This window comes from Hyla sarda, chromosome 9 (assembly GCF_029499605.1).
Source record: "Hyla sarda isolate aHylSar1 chromosome 9, aHylSar1.hap1, whole genome shotgun sequence".
In the NCBI taxonomy this organism is placed as follows: domain Eukaryota; kingdom Metazoa; phylum Chordata; class Amphibia; order Anura; family Hylidae; genus Hyla; species Hyla sarda.
In genome coordinates, this window is record NC_079197.1 from 168202008 (window position 1) to 168227007 (window position 25000).

The window sequence follows — 25000 nt, forward strand, 5'->3', positions numbered from 1 at the left end:
TGTATATTGTAGTGTAGGTCATGTCTATAGATCTGTATATTGTAGTGTAGGTCATGTCTATAGATCTGTATATTGTAGTGTAGGTTCATGTCTATAGATCTGTATATTGTAGTGTAGGTCATGTCTATAGATCTGTATATTGTAGTGTAGGTCATGTCTATAGATCTGTATATTGTAGTGTAGGTCATGTCTATAGATCTGTATATTGTAGTTTAGGATCATGTCTATAGATCTGTATATTGTAGTGTAGGTCATGTCTATAGATCTGTATATTGTAGTGTATGGTCATGTCTATAGATCTGTATATTGTAGTGTAGGTCATGTCTATAGATCTGTATATTGTAGTGATGGTCATGTCCTATAGATCTGTATATTGTAGTGTAGGTCATGTCTATAGATCTGTATATTGTAGTGTAGATCATGTCTATAGATCTGTATATTGTAGTTGTAGATCATGTCTATAGATCTGTATATTGTAGTGTAGATCATGTCTATAGATCTGTATATTGTAGTGTAGGTCATGTCTATAGATCTGTATATTGTAGTGTAGTCATGTCTATAGATCTGTATATTGTAGTTAGATAATGTCTATAGATCTGTATATTGTAGTGTAGGTCATGTCTATAGATCTGTATATTGTAGTGTAGGTCATGTCTATAGATCTGTATATTGTAGTGTAGATCATGTCTATAGATCTGTATATTGTAGTGTAGGTCATGTCTATAGATCTGTATATTGTAGTGTAGATCATGTCTATAGATCTGTATATTGTAGTGTAGGTCATGTCTATAGATCTGTATATTGTAGTGTAGGTCATGTCTATAGATCTGTATATTGTAGTGTAGATCATGTCTATAGATCTGTATATTGTAGTGGTAGATCATGTCTATAGATCTGTATATTGTAGTGTAGGTTCATGTCTATAGATCTGTATATTGTAGTGTAGATCATGTCTATAGATCTGTATATTGTAGTGTAGGTCACGTCTATAGATCTGTATATTGTAGTGTAGGTCACGTCTATAGATCTGTATATTGTAGTGTAGATCATGTCTATAGATCTGTATATTGTAGTGTAGATCATGTCTATAGATCTGTATATTGTAGTGATGATCATGTCTATAGATCTGTATATTGTAGTGTAGATCATGTCTATAGATCTGTATATTGTAGTGTAGATCATGTCTATAGATCTGTATATTGTAGTGTAGATCATGTCTATAGATCTGTATATTGTAGTGTAGGTCATGTCTATAGATCTGTATATTGTAGTGTAGGTTCATGTCTATAGATCTGTATATTGTAGTTTAGATCATGTCTATAGATCTGTATATTGTAGTGTAGGTCATGTCTATAGATCTGTATATTGTAGTGATGGTCATGTCTATAGATCTGTATATTGTAGTGTAGGTCATGTCTATAGATCTGTATATTGTAGTGATGGTCATGTCTATAGATCTGTATATTGTAGTGTAGGTCATGTCTATAGATCTGTATATTGTAGTGTAGATCATGTCTATAGATCTGTATATTGTAGTGTAGATCATGTCTATAGATCTGTATATTGTAGTGTAGGTCATGTCTATAGATCTGTATATTGTAGTGTAGGTCATGTCTATAGATCTGTATATTGTAGTGTAGATCATGTCTATAGATCTGTATATTGTAGTGTAGATAATGTCTATAGATCTGTATATTGTAGTGTAGGTCATGTCTATAGATCTGTATATTGTAGTGTAGGTCATGTCTATAGATCTGTATATTGTAGTGTAGATCATGTCTATAGATCTGTATATTGTAGTGTAGGTCATGTCTATAGATCTGTATATTGTAGTGTAGATCATGTCTATAGATCTGTATATTGTAGTGTAGGTCATGTCTATAGATCTGTATATTGTAGTGTAGGTCATGTCTATAGATCTGTATATTGTAGTGTAGATCATGTCTATAGATCTGTATATTGTAGTGTAGATAATGTCTATAGATCTGTATATTGTAGTGTAGGTCATGTCTATAGATCTGTATATTGTAGTGTAGATCATGTCTATAGATCTGTATATTGTAGTGTAGGTCATGTCTATAGATCTGTATATTGTAGTGTAGGTCACGTCTATAGATCTGTATATTGTAGTGTAGATCATGTCTATAGATCTGTATATTGTAGTGTAGATCATGTCTATAGATCTGTATATTGTAGTGATGATCATGTCTATAGATCTGTATATTGTAGTGTAGATCATGTCTATAGATCTGTATATTGTAGTGTAGATCATGTCTATAGATCTGTATATTGTAGTGATGATCATGTCTATAGATCTGTATATTGTAGTGTAGATCACGTCTATAGATCTGTATATTGTAGTGTAGATCACGTCTATAGATCTGTATATTGTAGTGTAGATCATTGTCTATAGATCTGTATATTGTAGTGATGGTCATGTCTATAGATCTGTATATTGTAGTGTAGATCATGTCTATAGATCTGTATATTGTAGTGATGGTCATGTCTATAGATCTGTATATTGTAGTGTAGGTCATGTCTATAGATCTGTATATTGTAGTGATGGTCATGTCTATAGATCTGTATATTGTAGTAATGGTCATGTCTATAGATCTGTATATTGTAGTGTAGATCATGTCTATAGATCTGTATATTGTAGTGTAGATCATGTCTATAGATCTGTATATTGTAGTGTAGGTCATGTCTATAGATCTGTATATTGTAGTGTAGGTCATGTCTATAGATCTGTATATTGTAGTGTAGGTCATGTCTATAGATCTGTATATTGTAGTGATGGTCATGTCTATAGATTCTGTATATTGTAGTGTAGATCATGTCTATAGATCTGTATATTGTAGTGTAGGTCATGTCTATAGATCTGTATATTGTAGTGATGGTCATGTCTATAGATCTGTATATTGTAGTGTAGATCATGTCTATAGATCTGTATATTGTAGTGTAGGTCATGTCTATAGATCTGTATATTGTAGTGATGATCATGTCTATAGATCTGTATATTGTAGTGTAGGTCATGTCTATAGATCTGTATATTGTAGTGTAGGTCATGTCTATAGATCTGTATATTGTAGTGTAGATCATGTCTATAGATCTGTATATTGTAGTGTAGATCATGTCTATAGATCTGTATATTGTAGTGTAGATCATGTCTATAGATCTGTATATTGTAGTGATGGTCGTGTCTATAGATCTGTATATTGTAGTGTAGATCATGTCTATAGATCTGTATATTGTAGTGTAGGTCATGTCTATAGATCTGTATATTGTAGTGTAGATCATGTCTAGAGATCTGTATATTGTAGTGTAGATCATGTCTAGAGATCTGTATATTGTAGTGTAGATCATGTCTAGAGATCTGTATATTGTAGTGATGGTCATGTCTATAGATCTGTATATTGTAGTGTAGATCATGTCTATAGATCTGTATATTGTAGTGATGGTCATGTCTATAGATCTGTATATTGTAGTGTAGATCATGTCTATAGATCTGTATATTGTAGTGTAGATCATGTCTATAGATCTGTATATTGTAGTGTAGGTTATGTCTATAGATCTGTATATTGTAGTGTAGATCATGTCTATAGATCTGTATATTGTAGTGTAGATCATGTCTATAGATCTGTATATTGTAGTGTAGATCACGTCTATAGATCTGTATATTGTAGTGATGGTCATGTCTATAGATCTGTATATTGTAGTGTAGGTCATGTCTATAGATCTGTATATTGTAGTGTAGGTCATGTCTATAGATCTGTATATTGTAGTGTAGGTCATGTCTATAGATCTGTATATTGTAGTGTAGATCATGTCTATAGATCTGTATATTGTAGTGTAGGTCATGTCTATAGATCTGTATATTGTAGTGTAGGTCATGTCTATAGATCTGTATATTGTAGTGTAGATCATGTCTATAGATCTGTATATTGTAGTGTAGGTCATGTCTATAGATCTGTATATTGTAGTGTAGATCATGTCTATAGATCTGTATATTGTAGTGTAGATCATGTCTATAGATCTGTATATTGTAGTGTAGATCATGTCTATAGATCTGTATATTGTAGTGTAGATCATGTCTATAGATCTGTATATTGTAGTGTAGATCATGTCTATAGATCTGTATATTGTAGTGATGATCATGTCTATAGATCTGTATATTGTAGTGATGGTCATGTCTATAGATCTGTATATTGTAGTGATGGTCATGTCTATAGATCTGTATATTGTAGTGTAGATCATGTCTATAGATCTGTATATTGTAGTGATGGTCATGTCTATAGATCTGTATATTGTTGTGTAGGTCATGTCTATAGATCTGTATATTGTAGTGTAGGTCATGTCTATAGATCTGTATATTGTAGTGTAGGTCATGTCTATAGATCTGTATATTGTAGTGTAGATCATGTCTAGAGATCTGTATATTGTAGTGATGGTCATGTCTATAGATCTGTATATTGTAGTGTAGGTCATGTCTATAGATCTGTATATTGTAGTGATGATCATGTCTATAGATCTGTATATTGTAGTGATGGTCATGTCTATAGATCTGTATATTGTAGTGTAGATCACGTCTATAGATCTGTATATTGTAGTGTAGATCATGTCTATAGATCTGTATATTGTAGTGATGGTCATGTCTATAGATCTGTATATTGTAGTGTAGGTCATGTCTATAGATCTGTATATTGTAGTGTAGGTCATGTCTATAGATCTGTATATTGTAGTGTAGGTTATGTCTATAGATCTGTATATTGTAGTGTAGATCACGTCTATAGATCTGTATATTGTAGTGATGGTCATGTCTATAGATCTGTATATTGTAGTGTAGGTCATGTCTATAGATCTGTATATTGTAGTGTAGGTCATGTCTATAGATCTGTATATTGTAGTGTAGATCATGTCTATAGATCTGTATATTGTAGTGTAGGTCATGTTTATAGATCTGTATATTGTAGTGATGGTCATGTCTATAGATCTGTATATTGTAGTGTAGATCATGTCTATAGATCTGTATATTGTAGTGTAGATCATGTTTATAGATCTGTATATTGTAGTGTAGATCATGTCTATAGATCTGTATATTGTAGTGTAGGTCATGTCTATAGATCTGTATATTGTAGTGTAGATCATGTCTATAGATCTGTATATTGTAGTGTAGGTCATGTCTATAGATCTGTATATTGTAGTGTAGATCACGTCTATAGATCTGTATATTGTAGTGTAGGTCATGTCTATAGATCTGTATATTGTAGTGTAGATCACGTCTATAGATCTGTATATTGTAGTGTAGGTCACGTCTATAGATCTGTATATTGTAGTGATGGTCATGTCTATAGATCTGTATATTGTAGTGTAGGTCATGTCTATAGATCTGTATATTGTAGTGTAGGTCATGTCTATAGATCTGTATATTGTAGTGTAGATCACGTCTATAGATCTGTATATTGTAGTGTAGGTCATGTCTATAGATCTGTATATTGTAGTGTAGATCATGTCTATAGATCTGTATATTGTAGTGTAGATCATGTCTATAGATCTGTATATTGTAGTGTAGGTTATGTCTATAGATCTGTATATTGTAGTGTAGATCATGTCTATAGATCTGTATATTGTAGTGTAGATCATGTCTATAGATCTGTATATTGTAGTGTAGGTCATGTCTATAGATCTGTATATTGTAGTGATGGTCATGTCTATAGATCTGTATATTGTAGTGTAGATCATGTCTATAGATCTGTATATTGTAGTGTAGGTCATGTCTATAGATCTGTATATTGTAGTGTAGGTCATGTCTATAGATCTGTATATTGTAGTGTAGATCATGTCTATAGATCTGTATATTGTAGTGTAGATCATGTCTATAGATCTGTATATTGTAGTGTAGGTCATGTCTATAGATCTGTATATTGTAGTGATGGTCATGTCTATAGATCTGTATATTGTAGTGTAGATCATGTCTATAGATCTGTATATTGTAGTGTAGATCATGTCTATAGATCTGTATATTGTAGTGTAGATCATGTCTATAGATCTGTATATTGTAGTGATGATCATGTCTATAGATCTGTATATTGTAGTGTAGGTCATGTCTATAGATCTGTATATTGTAGTGATGGTCATGTCTATAGATCTGTATATTGTAGTGTAGATCATGTCTATAGATCTGTATATTGTAGTGTAGGTCATGTCTATAGATCTGTATATTGTAGTGTAGGTCATGTCTATAGATCTGTATATTGTAGTGATGGTCATGTCTATAGATCTGTATATTGTAGTGATGGTCATGTCTATAGATCTGTATAATGTCCCCTGACTTTCCTTGCAGCATCCATTTGAGCTGGACATCTTTCAGAAGAAGGCCATAGAGTGTCTGGAGGGCGGCTCGTCGGTCTTCATCGCTGCTCACACGTCTGCAGGGAAGACAGTGGTGGCTGAATACGCCATAGCATTATCCCTAAAGCATATGACCAGGTGAGTGACCTGCCAGTATACAGTGTTCCATCTGCAGGCATCTGGAATTGTCTATTGTGTGACTATACTGCCCCCTGTCATGTGTGACTATACTGCCCCCTGTCATGTGTGACTATACTGCCCCCTGTCATGTGTGACTATACTGCCCCCTGTCATGTGTGACTATACTGCCCCCCTGTCATGTGACTATACTGCCCCCCTGTCATGTGACTATACTGCCCCCCTGTCATGTGACTATACTGCCCCCCTGTCATGTGACTATACTGCCCCCCTGTCATGTGACTATACTGCCCCCTGTCATGTGACTATACTGCACCCTGTCATGTGTGACTATACTGCCCCTGTCATGTGTGACTATACTGCCCCCTGTCATGTGTGACTATACTGCCCCCTGTCATGTGTGACTATACTGCCCCCTGTCATGTGTGACTATACTGCCCCCCTGTCATGTGACTATACTGCCCCCTGTCATGTGTGACTATACTGCCCCCTGTCATGTGTGACTATACTTCCCCCTGTCATTTGTGACTATACTGCCCCCTGTCATGTGTGACTATACTTCCCCCTGTCATGTGTGACTATACTGCCCCCCTGTCATTTGTGACTATACTGCCCCCTGTCATGTGTGACTATACTTCCCCCTGTCATTTGTGACTATACTGCCCCCTGTCATTTGTGACTATACTGCCCCCTGTCATGTGTGACTATACTGCCCCCTGTCATGTGTGACTATACTGCCCCCTGTCATGTGTGACTATACTGCCCCCTGTCATGTGTGACTATACCTCCCCCTGTCATGTGACTATACTGCCCCCTGTCATGTGACTATAATGCCCCCTGTCATTTGTGACTATACTTCCCCCTGTCATGTGACTATACTGCCCCCGTCATGTGTGACTATACTTCCCCCTGTCATTTGTGACTATACTGCCCCCTGTCATGTGACTATACTGCCCCCTGTCATGTGACTATACTGCCCCCTGTCATGTGTGACTATACTGCCCCCTGTCATGTGTGACTATACTGCCCCCTGTCATGTGTGACTATACTGCCCCCCTGTCATGTGACTATACTGCCCCCCTGTCATGTGACTATACTGCCCCCTGTCATGTGACTATACTGCCCCCTGTCATGTGACTATACTTCCCCCTGTCATTTGTGACTATACTGCCCCCTGTCATGTGTGACTATACTTCCCCCTGTCATGTGTGACTATACTTCCCCCTGTCATTTGTGACTATACTGCCCCCTGTCATGTGTGACTATACTGCCCCCTGTCATGTGTGACTATACTGCCCCCTGTCATGTGTGACTATACTTCCCCCTGTCATGTGACTATACTGCCCCCTGTCATGTGACTATAATGCCCCCTGTCATTTGTGACTATACTTCCCCCTGTCATGTGACTATACTGCCCCCGTCATGTGTGACTATACTTCCCCCTGTCATTTGTGACTATACTGCCCCCTGTCATGTGACTATACTGCCCCCCTGTCATGTGACTATACTGCCCCCCTGTCATGTGACTATACTGCCCCCCTGTCATGTGACTATACTGCCCCCCTGTCATGTGTGACTATACTTCCCCCTGTCATGTGACTATACTTCCCCCTGTCATGTGACTATACTGCCCCCCTGTCATGTGTGACTATACTGCCCCCTTTCATGTGTGACTATACTGCCCCCTGTCATGTGTGACTATACTGCCCCCTGTCATGTGTGACTATACTGCCCCCCTGTCATGTGACTATACTGCCCCCCTGTCATGTGACTATACTGCCCCCTGTCATGTGTGACTATACTGCCCCCCTGTCATTTGTGACTATACTTCCCCCCTGTCATGTGACTATACTGCCCCCCTGTCATGTGACTATACTGCCCCCCTGTCATGTGACTATACTGCCCCCCTGTCATGTGACTATACTGCCCCCTGTCATGTGTGACTATACTGCCCCCCTGTCATGTGACTATACTGCCCCCCTGTCATGTGACTATACTGCCCCCCTGTCATGTGACTATACTGCCCCCCTGTCATGTGACTATACTTCCCCCTGTCATTTGTGACTATACTTCCCCCTGTCATGTGACTATACTGCCCCCGTCATGTGTGACTATACTTCCCCCTGTCATGTGTGACTATACTGCCCCCTGTCATGTGTGACTATACTGCCCCCCTGTCATGTGACTATACTGCCCCCCTGTCATGTGACTATACTGCCCCCCTGTCATGTGTGACTATACTGCCCCCTGTCATGTGTGACTATACTTCCCCCTGTCATGTGACTATACTTCCCCCTGTCATGTGACTATACTGCCCCCTTTCATGTGTGACTATACTGCCCCCTGTCATGTGTGACTATACTGCCCCCTGTCATGTGACTATACTGCCCCCCCTGTCATGTGACTATACTGCCCCCCTGTCATGTGACTGTTGTCTCCTTCCTTAGATCTATATACACCTCACCCATCAAGGCTTTGTCCAATCAGAAATTCCGGGATTTTAAGTTGACCTTTGGAGATGTGGGTCTGATCACCGGAGACGTGCAGCTGTACACCGGGGCCTCCTGTCTCATCATGACCACTGAGATCTTAAGGTAGATCACAGACTGCAGAAGTGCGAGTGCAGCTCTGGAGGATAATACTGGATAAGTAATTTGTAGGGAGAGGAATCTGGTTGGTAAAATGATGGACGTTGTAAAGTAAAAGCCAATGGTGGAGATTTATCAAAACCCGTCCAGAGGAGAAGTTGCTGAGTTGCCCATAGCAACCAATCAGATCACTACTTTCATTTTTCAGAGGCCTTTTTCAGAAATGAAAGAAGCGATCTGATTGGTTGCTATGGGCAACTCAGCAACTTTTTCTCTGGACGGGTTTTGATAAATCTCCCCCATTGTGATGTCTTTGAGGCGGCACCATCTTCCCCACAAGTCTCCCTCTTCTCTTCATCCCATAGGTCAATGCTGTACAACGGCTCCGATGTCATCCGGGACCTAGAATGGGTCGTCTTTGATGAGGTTCATTATATTAATGATGTCGAGGTAAATCTTTTATTTATCTTTTATCACCTTTTACTGATGTAAGTTCTTCTCACAATCTTATTAACCCTTTGTATATTCCTCCCCTCCCTCGCAGCGTGGTGTTGTGTGGGAAGAGGTTCTGATAATGCTGCCCGAGCACGTGAATATCATTTTACTGAGCGCCACTGTCCCCAACACCGTGGAGTTTGCCGACTGGATTGGGTGAGTTGTGGCTGTTATTGCAGACACTGGTATACATATAATCGGTGTGGTGATGTAATCTTATACGGCTGTACGGCCAGCACAGATTGTCTCCTCCCTCCTCGGTGAGGTACATAAAGGGCGCTCGTGATCGGGGCACCAATAGTCCACAAAAAAATTAATTAAAAAAAGGCCTTATGTGAGTTTCAGAAGCTTAAGTTGTATAAAGCGAATGACTCTGTTTCGACCCCCACAGTTAAAATCTGTGAAGGAACAGTCGTGTTATTTGTACCGGTTCTGAAAAATGGAAGGGTTAAAGGGGTACTCCGCCCCTAGACATCTTATTCCCTATCCTTTGGATGTCTGATCACAGGTGGTCCTGCCACTGGGGACCCCCGAGATCTCAGCTGCGGCACCCCAGACATCCAGTGCACGGTGCAAACTTCAGCGCCGGAGGCTCGCGATGACACGGCCGCACCCAGCTCGTGATGTCACATCAACGCCCCCTCAATGCAAGTCTATGGGAGGGGGCGTGACAGCCGTCACGCCCCCTCCCATAGACTTGCATTAAGGGGGGCATGGCCGTGACATCTTGAGCAGGTCGCGACCATAAGGTCACGAGCCTCCGGCGCTGCACCAGACGCTATAAACTAACACTGGGTTCAGCATTGGGATCGCAGGGGTCCCCAGCATCGGGACCCCCGCGATCAGACATCTTATCCCCTATCCTTTGGATAGGGGATAAGATGTCTAGGGGGGGGGGGGGGAGTACCCCTATAAAGAGGTACTCCACCGATGACAACTGAGGTGTCATGGGTCGGACTCCCCGTAATCTCTCCTTGTGCATGGTATGGCATGTCTGCACACCCTCCATGCACTCTCTGTGGGAGTGCTGAAGATCAGATGTCTTATCCCAAATTCTGCTGTAAAATGAGGACAAGGTGTAAAAGTAGTGGAGTACAACCTAAACATTACGCAGTGGGCAGGCCAGAATTATTATATCTTACAAAATAGGAACCTCTCAAAAATATAGGATTCACAGACTCAGTATTAAGGCAACATTTATTAGCATTTCATATACAAAATTACTAAAATCCATAAAAAATTAGGAGTGGTCAGTATACAGAAAAGACAAAAACAGAATGGCTGCTGGGTGCCTATCACAGTGTATAAAAATACACCCTCCCCAGATGCTGCTGCAGCTTGTAGTAAGTGTTATAGTTTATCCACGTACAGGATTTACATCATACACTGCTCAGTGTTGCTCTATAATGTCCTTCATTATGCTGCTTCAATGTGTGTGTGTGAGAGATAGAGGGAAGAGGGAACAGATGCAGAGATATAGAGTCCCTCCCACAAATGCGGCTGCATGTACTCAGTACTGCTCTATAATGTCCTTCATGTTGCCTCTGAGGGTTTGATATAGAAATAAATGGAGGAGGATCTGGTCTGTGTACTGTGTATGAGAGATCTCATAGCAGGTAGTGTCTGCCCCTCCTAGTAATAAACTCATGGAAAACTGACATAAATGCAGGATACTAATCATAAAATAGCCAGAAATAGAGCTACTCCTCAAAAGTTACCCAAAAAAAAAACTAAACCCATTTCATAGTTACTTTGGTGTCCTTTAATGGTAACAGAGTTATCGTTCCTTGTAATAACATCTTACAGGAGAATCAAGAAGAGGAAAATTTACGTCATCAGTACAACAAAGAGGCCGGTGCCCTTAGAACATTATCTGTACACGGGAAACAGTCAGAAGACACAGAATCAGTTCTTTCTGCTGCAAGATGCTACCGGAACCTTCCAGACCAAGGGGTAAGATCTTCAGCCGTTCATCGATGGAAAGTACTTTACTATATGGGGGTATAAGGTGTTTTATATACCGCAGAGTTTTCAGGATTAGAATAAAGAGCCTGCCATGTCTGTGCATAGTATTGAAGTCACCACCCTTGAATTGTAAGGAAATTAAAGGGGTACTCCGGTGGAAAAAATTTGAAGGTTCAACAGATTTGTAAATTACTTCTATTAAAAAATCTTAATCCTTCCAGTACAGAGGAAATTCTTTTCTTTTTGACATTCTTTTCTGTCTGACCACAGTGCTCTCTGCTGACACCTCTGTCCATGTCAGGAACTGTACAGAGTAGTATATGTTTGCTATGGGGATTTGCTCCTGCTCTGGACAGTTTCTGACACGGACAGAGGTGTCAGCACAGAGCACTGTGGTCAGACAGAAAATAAATGTAAAAAGGAGAGAATTTCCTCAATAGTATACAGCAGCTGATAAGTACTGGAAGGATTAAGATTTTTTAATAGAAGTAATTTACAAATCTGTTTAACTTTCTGGCACCAGTTGACTTAAAAAGACCGAAAAAAAAATATATATTCCACCGGAGTACCCATTTAAGTGCAGTACCAGAACTGGCCTATGAGGAAGAATGACACTTTATACCCGTGTGTCCCAACCAGGGTGTCTCTAGCTGTGGCAAAACTACAACTCCCAGCATTCCCGGACAGCCGGAGGCTGTCTGGGCATGCTGGGAGTTGTAGTTTTGCCACAGCTGGAGGCACCCTGGTTGGAAAACACTGCTATATCCAATTTAAGTTCCTAGACCTGACTGCACCGTGTGTGAATGATGCATGTCTATTAAAATGCTGTATGCGGAAAAAGGTAAATGGTAAACATCTATTCGCCTGCAGCCACCACTAGAGGGAGCTCTGAATATTTGAGCGTCCACTAATCTCTGTAATAAACCTACTTCACGTAGCAGATGTTGTCACATTGTGAAAGCCTTATTGAGGAAGCTGCCATAAAGGCTTATTTATCTGCTGCTCTGTATGTTTATTATTTGGCCCCATAATATCCTCTCTATCTATACAGATACTATGCAGCAGTGGAAGCAAAAAAGGAACGGTCATCTAAGTACTCGCAGACCTTTGGAGCCAAACACCCACATGGAGCCGGACATGTAAGTGACATAAGAGAAGCGGGAGAGATCACTGGTGGGACTAACCCTGACAACAGGGGTAACATAGGTGGGCAATAGGTTGGGCTATCCCACACAATAGGTTGGGCCATCCCACACAATAGGTTGGGTTATCCCACACAACAGGTTGGACTATCCCACACAATAGGTTGGGCTATCCCACACAATAGGTTGGGCCATCCCACACAAAAGGTTGGGCTATCCCACACAATAGGTTGGGCTATCCCACACAATAGGTTGGGCCATCCCACACAATAGGTTGGGCCATCCCACACAATAGGTTGGGCTATCCCACACAATAGGTTGGGCTATCCCACACAATAGGTTGGGCCATCCCACACAATAGATGTAAGGCCCCTTTCACACTACAGGTATCATCCTGTAAACACATCCGTCATTACTCCCGTCAAATAATCCTGAAAACGGCCGTGAAAAAATCCCATTCATGTCAATGGGATTTTTTGACCACTATGTCAGTTTTTACTAATGTCTGTTATTTGTGCCGGAACTAAAGACTCCGGCAAAAATAAAGGTGAAATTACATCCGTTAAAATTTTAAGGGGTACTCCAGTGTAAAACACTTTTTTTTTTTTTTAAATCAACTGTTGCCAGAAAATTAAACAGATTTGTAAATGGCTTCTATTAAAAAAATCTTTACCCTTCCAGTACTTTTTAGCGGCTGTATGCTACAGAGGAAATTCTTTTCTTTTTGAATTTCTCTTTTTTTCTTGTCCACAGTGCTCTCTGCTGACACCTCTGTCCGTGTCAGGAACTGTCCAGAGCAGCATAGGTTGCAATGGGAATTTTTTCCTGCTCTGGACAGTACCTGATATGGGCATCAGGTGTCAGCAGAGAGCACTGTGGACAAGACAAAAAAGAAATCAAAAATAAAAGAATTTCCTCTGTAGCATAGAGCTGCTCAAAAGTGCTGGAAGGGTAAAGATTTTTTAACAGAAGACATTTACAAATCTGTTTAACTTTCTGGCACCAGTTGATTAAAAAATAAAAATGTTTGCCACTGGAGTACCCCTTTAAAAAAAAGGAGGCATGTCAAAAGTTTTGATCAATTGGGGTCTCAGCATTGGGACCTCCACTGAACATTGAAGTCTATGGGAAACAGTTGTTCTCAAAAAACATCCGTTATTGTCCATTTTTTTATGATCCGTTTTTTTGTACTGAGCATGCTCAGTACAGCATTACAACCAGAAAGGCTCATGGAGCTAAAATAGTGGACTATAACGGGTGATAACTGATGGCACGTGTCCGTTATTTTGACAGAATGTCAGTTAAAATTGGTCATCAGTTATCATCTGTTGTATTCAGTTATTTCATCCATTTTTTCATGACCCGTTATTGCTGAATAAGGGAACATGACGGTAGTGTGAAAGGGGCCTAAGATAGTCAGTCATACCTGGGGCTATCCCAGACAATAGATCTCAGTCAATGTCATACCTGGGGCTATCCCAGACAATGGATCTCAGTCAGTGTCATAACTGAGGCTATCCCAGACAATAGATCTCAGTCAGTGTCATAACTGGGGCTATCCCAGACAATGGATCTCAGTCAGTGTCATAACTGGGGCTATCCCAGACAATGGATCTCAGTCAGTGTCATAACTGGGGCTATCCCAGACAATGGATCTCAGTCAGTGTCATACCTGAGGCTATCCCAGACAATGGATCTCAGTCAGTGTCATACCTGAGGCTATCCCAGACAATGGATCTCAGTCAGTGTCATAACTGGGGCTATCCCAGACAATGGATCTCAGTCAGTGTCATACCTGAGGCTATCCCAGACAATAGATCTCAGTCAGTGTCATAACTGAGGCTATCCCAGACAATAGATCTCAGTCAGTGTCATAACTGGGGCTATCCCAGACAATGGATCTCAGTCAGTGTCATAACTGGGGCTATCCCAGACAATAGATCTCAGTCAGTGTCATAACTGGGGCTATCCCAGACAATAGGTCTCAGTCAGTGTCATAACTGAGGCTATCCCAGACAATAGATCTCAGTCAGTGTCATACCTGAGGCTATCCCAGACAATAGATCTCAGTCAGTCATAACTGAGGCTATCCCAGACAATAGATCTCAGTCAGTGTCATACCTGAGGCTATCCCAGACAATAGATCTCAGTCAGTGTCATAACTGAGGCTATCCCAGACAATAGATCTCCGTCAGTGTCATAACTGAGGCTATCCCAAACAATAGATCTCAGTCAGTCATAACTGGGGCTATCCCAGACAATAGATCTCATTCAGTGTCATAACTGAGGCTATCCCAGACAATAGATCTCAGTCAGTCATAACTGAGGCTATCCCAGACAATAGATCTCCGTCAGTGTCATAACTGGGGCTATCACAGACAATGGATCTCAGTCAGTGTCATACCTGAGGCTATCCCAGACAATAGATCTCAGTCAGTGTCATAACTGGGGCTATCCCAGACAATAGATCTCAGTCAGAGTCCTAACTGAGGCTATCCCAGATAATTGATCTCAGTCAGTGTCATAACTGGGGCTATCCCAGACAATAGATCTCAGTCAGTGTCATACCTGAGGCTATCCCAGACAATAAATCTCAGTCAGAGTCCTAACTGGGGCTATCCCAGACAATAGATCTCATTCAGTGTCATAAGTGAGGCTATCCCAGACAATAGATCTCAGTCAGTGTCATAACTGGGGCTATCCCAGACAATAGATCTCAGTCAGTCATAACTGGGGCTATCCCAGACAATAGATCTCAGTCAGTCATAACTGGGGCTATCCCAGACAATAGATCTCAGTCAGTGTCATACCTGAGGCTATCCCAGACAATGGATCTCAGTCAGTGTCATACCTGAGGCTATCCCAGACAATGGATCTCAGTCAGTGTCATAACTGGGGCTATCTCAGACAATGGATCTCAGTCAGTGTCATACCTGAGGCTATCCCAGACAATGGATCTCAGTCAGTGTCATACCTGAGGCTATCCCAGACAATGGATCTCAGTCAGTGTCATAACTGGGGCTATCCCAGACAATGGATCTCAGTCAGTGTCATACCTGAGGCTATCCCAGACAATAGATCTCAGTCAGTGTCATAACTGAGGCTATCCCAGACAATAGATCTGTCAGTGTCATAACTGAGGCTATCCCAGACAATAGATCTCAGTCAGTGTCATAACTGAGGCTATCCCAGACAATAGATCTCAGTCAGTGTCATAACTGAGGCTATCCCAGACAATAGATCTCAGTCAGAGTCATAACTGGGGCTATCCCAGGCAATAGATCTCAGTCAGTGTCATAACTGAGGCTATCCCAGACAATAGATCTCATTCAGTGTCATAACTGAGGCTATCCCAGACAATAGATCTCAGTCAGTGTCATACCTGAGGCTATCCCAGACAATAGATCTCAGTCAGTCATAACTGGGGCTATCCCAGGCAATAGATCTCAGTCAGTGTCATAACTGGGGCTATCCAAGACAATAGATCTCATTCAGTGTCATAACTGGGGCTATCCAAGACAATAGATCTCATTCAGTGTCATAACTGAGGCTATCCAAGACAATAGATTTCATTCAGTGTCATAACTGAGGCTATCCCAGACAATAGATCTCAGTCAGTGTCATACCTGAGGCTATCCCAGACAATAGATCTGTCAGTCATAACTGGGGCTATCCCAGACAATAGATCTCAGTCAGTGTCATAACTGAGGCTATCCCAGACAATAGATCTCCGTCAGTGTCATAACTGAGGCTATCCCAAATAATAGATCTCAGTCAGTCATAACTGGGGCTATCCCAGACAATAGATCTCCGTCAGTGTCATAACTGGGGCTATCCCAGACAATAGATCTCAGTCAGTGTCATACCTGAGGCTATCCCAGACAATAGATCTCAGTCAGTGTCATAACTGGGGCTATCCCAGACAATAGATCTCCGTCAGTGTCATAACTGAGGCTATCCCAGACAATAGATCTCAGTCAGTGTCATACCTGAAGCTATCCCAGACAATAGATCTCAGTCAGTGTCATACCTGAGGCTATCCCAGACAATAGATCTCAGTCAGTGTCATAACTGAGGCTATCCCAGACAATAGATCTCAGTCAGTGTCATAACTGGGGCTATCCCAGACAATAGATCTCAGTCAGTCATAACTAAGGCTATCCCAGACAATAGATCTCAGTCAGTGTCATAACTGGGGCTATCCCAGACAATAGATCTCAGTCAGAGTCCTAACTGAGGCTATCCCAGATAATTGATCTCAGTCAGAGTCATAACTGGGGCTATCCCAGGCAATAGATCTCAGTCAGTGTCATAACTGAGGCTATCCCAGACAATAGATCTCATTCAGTGTCATAACTGAGGCTATCCCAGACAATAGGTCTCAGTCAGTGTCATAACTGACGCTATCCCAGACAATAGATCTCAGTCAGTGTCCTAACTGGGGCTATCCCAGACAATAGATCTCATTCAGTGTCATAACTGAGGCTATCCCAGACAATAGATCTCAGTCAGTCATAACCGAGGCTATCCCAGAAAATAGATCTCAGTCAGTCATAACTGAGGCTATCCCTGACAATAGATCTCAGTCAGTGTCATAACTGGGGCTATCCCAGACAATAGATCTCATTCAGTGTCATAACTGAGGCTATCCCAGAAAATAGATCTCAGTCAGTCATAACTGAGGCTATCCCAGACAATAGATCTCAGTCAGTGTCATAACTGGGGCTATCCCAGACAATAGATCTCAGTCAGTGTCATAACTGAGGCTATCCCAGACAATAGATCTCAGTCAGTGTCATAACTGAGGCTATCCTAGACAATAGATCTCAGTCAGTGTCATAACTGAGGCTATCCCAGACAATAGATCTCAGTCAGTCATAACTGAGGCTATCCCAGACAATAGATCTCAGTCAGTCATAGCTGAGGCTATTCCAGACAATAGATCTCAGTCAGAGTCATAACTGGGGCTATCCCAGACAATAGATCTCAGTCAGTGTCATAACTGAGGCTATCCCAGACAATAGATCTCAGTCAGTGTCATAACTGAGGCTATCCCAGACAGTAGATCTCAGTCAGTGTCATACCTGAGGCTATCCCTGACAATAGATCTCAGTCAGTGTCATAACTGAGGCTATCCCAGACAATAGATCTCAGTCAGTGTCATAACTGAGGCTATCCCAGACAATAGATCTCAGTGTCATAACTGAGGCTATCCCAGACAATAGATCTCAGTCAGTGTCATACCTGAGGCTATCCCAGACAATAGATCTCAGTGTCATAACTGAGGCTATCCCAGACAATAGATCTCAGTGTCATAACTGAGGCTATCCCAGACAATAGATCTCAGTCAGTCATAACTGGGGCTATCCCAGACAATAGATCTGTCAGTGTCATAACTGGGGCTATCCCAGACAATAGATCTCAGTCAGTGTCATACCTGAGGCTATCCCAGACAATAGATCTCAGTCAGTGTCATAACTGGGGCTATCCCAGACAATAGATCTCCGTCAGTGTCATAACTGAGGCTATCCCAGACAATAGATCTCAGTCAGTGTCATACCTGAAGCTATCCCAGACAATAGATCTCAGTTAGTGTCATACCTGAGGCTATCCCAGACAATAGATCTCAGTCAGTGTCATAAATGGGGCTATCCCAGACAATAGATCTCAGTCAGTGTCATAACTGAGGCTATCCCAGACAATAGATCTCAGTCAGTGTCATAACTGAGGCTATCCCAGGCAATAGATCTCAGTCAGTGTCATAACTGAGGCTATCCCAGACAATAGATCTGTCAGTGTCATACCTGAGGCTATCCCAGACAATAGATCTCAGTCAGTGTCATAACTGAGGCTATCCCAGACAATAGAGCTCAGTCAGTGTCATACCTGAGGCTATCCCAGACAATAGATCTCAGTCAGTGTCATAACTAAGGCTATCCCAGACAATAGATCTCAGTCAGTGTCATAACTGAGGCTATCCCAGGCAATAGAGCTCAGTCAGTGTCATACCTGAGGCTATCCCAGACAATAGATCTCAGTCAGTGTCATAACTAAGGCTATCCCAGACAATAGATCTCAGTCAGAGTCATAACTGAGGCTACCCCAGACAGACAGTAGATCTCAGTCAGTGTCCTATAACTGGGGCTATCCCAGACAATAGATCTCAGTCAGTCATAACTGAGGCTATCCCAGACAATAGATCTCAGTCAGTGTCATACCTGAGGCTATCCCAGACAATAGATCTCAGTCAGTCATAACTGAGGCTATCCCAGACAATAGATCTCAGTCAGAGTCATAACTGAGGCTATCCCAGACAATAGATCTCAGTCAGTGTCATATAACTGGGGCTATCCCAGACAATAGATCTCAGTCAGTCATACCTGAGGCTATCCCAGACAATAGATCTCAGTCAGTGTCATACCTGAGGCTATCCCAGGCAATAGATCTCAGTCAGTGTTATAACTGGGGCTAACCCAGACAGTAGATCTCAGTCAGTGTCATACCTGAGGCTATCCCAGACAATAGATCTCAGTCAGAGTCTTAACTGAGGCTATCCCAGACAATAGATCTCAGTCAGTGTCATAACTGAGGCTATCCCAGACAATAGATCTCAGTCAGTGTCATAACTGAGGCTATCCCAGACAGTAGATCTCAGTCAGTGTCATATAACTGGGGCTATCCCAGACTATAGATCTCAGTTAGTGTCATACCTGAGGCTATCCCAGACAGTAGATCTCAGTCAGTGTTATAACTGGGGCTATCCCAGACAATAGATCTCAGTCAGTCATAACTGAGGCTATCCCAGACAATAGATCTCAGTCAGTGTCATAACTGGGGCTATCCCAGACAATAGATCTCAGTCAGTGTCATAACTGAGGCTATCACAGACAATAGATTTCAGTCAGTGTCATAACTGGGGCTATCCCAGACAATAGATCTCAGTCAGTGTCATAACTGAGGCTATCCCAGAAAATAGATCTCAGTCAGTCATAACTGTGGCTATCCCAGACAATAGATCTCAGTCAGTGTCATAACTGAGGCTATCCCAGATAATAGATCTCAGTCAGTGTCATACCTGAGTCTATCCCAGACAATAGATCTCAATCAGTGACATACCTGAGGCTATCCCAGACAATAGATCTCAGTCAGTCATAACTGGGGCTATCCCAGACAATAGATCTCAGTCAGTGTCATACCTGAGGCTATCCCAGACAATAGATCTCAGTCAGTGTCATACCTGGGGCTATCCCAGACAGTAGATCTCAGTCAGTGTCATAACTGGGGCTATCCCAGACAATAGATCTCAGTCAGTGTCATACCTGAGGCTATCCCAGACAATAGATCTCAGTCAGTCATAACGGAGGCTATCCCAGACAATAGATCTCAGTCAGAGTCATAACTGAGGCTATCCCAGACAATAGATCTCAGTCAGTGTCATAACTGAGGCTATCCCAGACAATAGATCTCAGTCAGAGTCATAACTGAGGCTATCCCAGATAATAGATCTCAGTCAGTGTCATAACTGAGGCTACCCCAGACAATAGATCTCAGTCAGTGTCATACCTGAGTCTATCCCAGACAATAGATCTCAATCAGTGACATACCTGAGGCTATCCCAGACAATAGATCTCAGTCAGTCATAACTGGGGCTATCCCAGACAATAGATCTGTCAGTCAGTCATAACTGGGGCTATCCCAGACAATAGATCTCAGTCAGTGTCATACCTGAGGCTATCACAGACAATAGATCTCAGTCAGTGTCATACCTGGGGCTATCCCAGACAATAGATCTCAGTCAGTGTCATACCTGAGGCTATCCCAGACAATAGATCTCAGTCAGTCATAACGGAGGCTATCCCAGACAATAGATCTCAGTCAGTGTCATAACTGGGGCTCTCCCAGACAATAGATCTCAGTCAATGTCATAACCGAGGCTATCCCAGACAATAGATCTCAGTCAGTCATAACTGGGGCTATCCCAGACTATAGATCTCAGTCAGTGTCATAACTGGGGCTATCCCAGACAATAGATCTCAGTCAATGTCATACCTGAGGCTATCCCAGACAATAGATCTCAGTCAGTGTCATACCTGAGGCTATCCCAGACAATAGATCTCAATCAGTGACATACCTGAGGCTATCCCAGACAATAGATCTCAGTCAGTCATAACTGGGGCTATCCCAGACAATAGATCTGTCAGTCAGTCATAACTGGGGCTATCCCAGACAATACATCTCAGTCAGTGTCATACCTGGGGCTATCCCAGACAATAGATCTCAGTCAGTGTCATACCTGGGGCTATCCCAGACAATAGATCTCAGTCAGTCATAACGGAGGCTATCCCAGACAATAGATCTCAGTCAGTGTCTTACCTGAGGCTATCCCAGACAATAGATCTCAGTCAGTGTCTTACCTGAGGCTATCCCAGACAATAGATCTCAGTCAGTGTCATACCTGAGGCTATCCCAGACAATAGATCTCAGTGTCATACCTGAGGCTATCCCAGACAATAGATCTGTCAGTGTCATAACTGGGGCTCTCCCAGACAATAGATCTCAGTCAATGTCATAACCGAGGCTATCCCAGACAATAGATCTCAGTCAGTCATAACTGGGGCTATCCCAGACTATAGATCTCAGTCAGTGTCATAACTGGGGCTATCCCAGACAATAGATCTCAGTCATTATAACTGAGGCTATCCCAGACAGTAGATCTCAGTCAGTGTCATACCTGAGGCTATCCCAGACAATAGATCTCAGTCAGTGTCATACCTGAGGCTATCCCAGACAATAGATCTCAGTCAGTTTCATACCTGGGGCTATCCCAGACAATAGATCTCAATCAGTGTCATACCTGAGGCTATCCCAGATAATAGATCTCAGTCAGTGTCATACCTGAGGCTATCCCAGGCAATAGATCTCAGTCAGTGTCATAACTGGGGCTATCCCAGACAATAGATCTCAGTCAGTGTCATACCTGAGGCTATCCCAGACAATAGATCTCAGTCAGTGTCATAACTGAGGCTATCCCAGACAATAGATCTCAGTCAGTCATAACTGAGGCTATCCCAGACAATAGATCTCAGTCAGTCATAGCTGAGGCTATTCCAGACAATAGATCTCAGTCAGAGTCATAACTGGGGCTATCCCAGACAATAGATCTCAGTCAGAGTCATAACTGGGGCTATCCCAGACAATAGATCTCAGTCAGTGTCATAACTGAGGCTATCCCAGACAATAGATCTCAGTCAGTGTCATAACTGAGGCTATCCCAGACAGTAGATCTCAGTCAGTGTCATACCTGAGGCTATCCCTGACAATAGATCTCAGTCAGTGTCATAACTGGGGCTATCCCAGACAATAGATCTCAGTCAGTGTCATAACTGAGGCTATCCCAGACAATAGATCTCAGTGTCATAACTGAGGCTATCCCAGACAATAGATCTCAGTCAGTGTCATACCTGAGGCTATCCCAGACAATAGATCTCAGTGTCATAACTGAGGCTATCCCAGACAATAGATCTCAGTGTCATAACTGAGGCTATCCCAGACAATAGATCTCAGTCAGTCATAACTGGGGCTATCCCAGACAATAGATCTGTCAGTGTCATAAATGGGGCTATCCCAGACAATAGATCTCAGTCAGTGTCTTACCTGAGGCTATCCCAGACAATAGATCTCAGTCAGTGTCATACCTGAGGCTATCCCAGACAATAGATCTCAGTCAGTGTCATAACTGGGGCTATCCCAGACAATAGATCTCCGTCAGTGTCATAACTGAGGCTATCCCAGACAATAGATCTCAGTCAGTGTCATACCTGAAGCTATCCCAGACAATAGATCTCAGTTAGTGTCATACCTGAGGCTATCCCAGACAATAGATCTCAGTCAGTGTCATAAATGGGGCTATCCCAGACAATAGATCTCAGTCAGTGTCATAACTGAGGCTATCCCAGACAATAGATCTCAGTCAGTGTCATAACTGAGGCTATCCCAGGCAATAGATCTCAGTCAGTGTCATAACTGAGGCTATCCCAGACAATAGATCTGTCAGTGTCATACCTGAGGCTATCCCAGACAATAGATCTCAGTCAGTGTCATAACTGAGGCTATCCCAGACAATAGATCTCAGTCAGTGTCATAACTGAGGCTATCCCAGGCAATAGATCTGTCAGTGTCATAACTGGGGCTATCCCAGACAGTAGATCTGTCAGTGTCATAACTGGGGCTATCCCAGACAGTAGATCTCAGTCAGAGTCATAACTGAGGCTATCCCAGACAATAGATCTCAGTCAGTGTCATAACTGAGGCTATCCCAGACAATAGAGCTCAGTCAGTGTCATACCTGAGGCTATCCCAGACAATAGATCTCAGTCAGAGTCATAACTGAGGCTATCCCAGACAATAGATCTCAGTCAGTGTCATAACTGGGGCTATCCCAGACAATAGAGCTCAGTCAGTGTCATACCTGAGGCTATCCCAGACAATAGATCTCAGTCAGTGTCATAACTAAGGCTATCCCAGACAATAGATCTCAGTCAGTGTCATAACTGAGGCTATCCCAGGCAATAAATCTCAGTCAGAGTCATAACTGAAGCTATCCCAGACAATAGATCTCAGTCACAGTCATAACTGAGGCTACCCCAGACAGACAGTAGATCTCAGTCAGTGTCCTATAACTGGGGCTATCCCAGACAATAGATCTCAGTCAGTCATAACTGAGGCTATCCCAGACAATAGATCTCAGTCAGTGTCATACCTGAGGCTATCCCAGACAATAGATTTCAGTCAGTGTCATAACTGGGGCTATCCCAGACAATAGATCTCAGTCAGTGTCATAACTGAGGCTATCCCAGAAAATAGATCTCAGTCAGTCATAACTGAGGCTATCCCAGACAATAGATCTCAGTCAGAGTCATAACTGAGGCTATCCCAGACAATAGATCTCAGTCAGTGTCATATAACTGGGGCTATCCCAGACAATAGATCTCAGTCAGTCATACCTGAGGCTATCCCAGACAATAGATCTCAGTCAGTGTCATACCTGAGGCTATCCCAGGCAATAGATCTCAGTCAGTGTTATAACTGGGGCTAACCCAGACAGTAGATCTCAGTCAGTGTCATACCTGAGGCTATCCCAGACAATAGATCTCAGTCAGAGTCTTAACTGAGGCTATCCCAGACAATAGATCTCAGTCAGTGTCATAACTGAGGCTATCCCAGACAGTAGATCTCAGTCAGTGTCATATAACTGGGGCTATCCCAGACTATAGATCTCAGTTAGTGTCATACCTGAGGCTATCCCAGACAGTAGATCTCAGTCAGTGTTATAATTGGGGCTATCCCAGACAATAGATCTCAGTCAGTCATAACTGAGGCTATCCCAGACAATAGATCTCAGTCAGTGTCATAACTGGGGCTATCCCAGACAATAGATCTCAGTCAGTGTCATAACTGAGGCTATCACAGACAATAGATTTCAGTCAGTGTCATAACTGAGGCTATCCCAGACAATAGATCTCAGTCAGTGTCATAACTGAGGCTATCCCAGAAAATAGATCTCAGTCAGTCATAACTGTGGCTATCCCAGACAATAGATCTCAGTCAGTGTCATAACTGAGGCTATCCCAGATAATAGATCTCAGTCAGTGTCATACCTGAGTCTATCCCAGACAATAGATCTCAATCAGTGACATACCTGAGGCTATCCCAGACAATAGATCTCAGTCAGTCATAACTGGGGCTATCCCAGACAATAGATCTCAGTCAGTGTCATACCTGAGGCTATCCCAGACAATAGATCTCAGTCAGTCATAACGGAGGCTATCCCAGACAATAGATCTCAGTCAGAGTCATAACTGAGGCTATCCCAGACAATAGATCTCAGTCAGTGTCATAACTGAGGCTATCCCAGACAATAGATCTCAGTCAGAGTCATAACTGAGGCTATCCCAGATAATAGATCTCAGTCAGTGTCATACCTGGGGCTATCCCAGACAGTAGATCTCAGTCAGTGTCATAACTGGGGCTATCCCAGACAATAGATCTCAGTCAGTGTCATACCTGAGGCTATCCCAGACAATAGATCTCAGTCAGTCATAACTGTGGCTATCCCAGACAATAGATCTCAGTCAGTGTCATAACTGAGGCTATCCCAGATAATAGATCTCAGTCAGTGTCATACCTGAGTCTATCCCAGACAATAGATCTCAATCAGTGACATACCTGAGGCTATCCCAGACAATAGATCTCAGTCAGTCATAACTGGGGCTATCCCAGACAATAGATCTCAGTCAGTGTCATACCTGAGGCTATCCCAGACAA

The 25000-nt window shown here is 42.2% G+C and overlaps 1 protein-coding gene across 4 annotated transcripts in view; it reads left to right on the forward strand.

Annotated features, from left to right (window-relative positions):
- Positions 1-25000, forward strand: part of SKIC2 (SKI2 subunit of superkiller complex) — a 108632-nt gene that overhangs the window by 54120 nt on the left and 29512 nt on the right. For all 4 annotated transcript variants that reach the window (XM_056540925.1, XM_056540927.1, XM_056540926.1 and 1 more), the window contains 6 exons: positions 6341-6486; positions 8934-9080; positions 9440-9524; positions 9619-9725; positions 11376-11522; positions 12586-12673. In XM_056540925.1, the coding sequence (XP_056396900.1) occupies positions 6341-6486; positions 8934-9080; positions 9440-9524; positions 9619-9725; positions 11376-11522; positions 12586-12673 (720 nt within the window). The remainder of the gene's footprint in view (positions 1-6340; positions 6487-8933; positions 9081-9439; positions 9525-9618; positions 9726-11375; positions 11523-12585; positions 12674-25000) is intronic.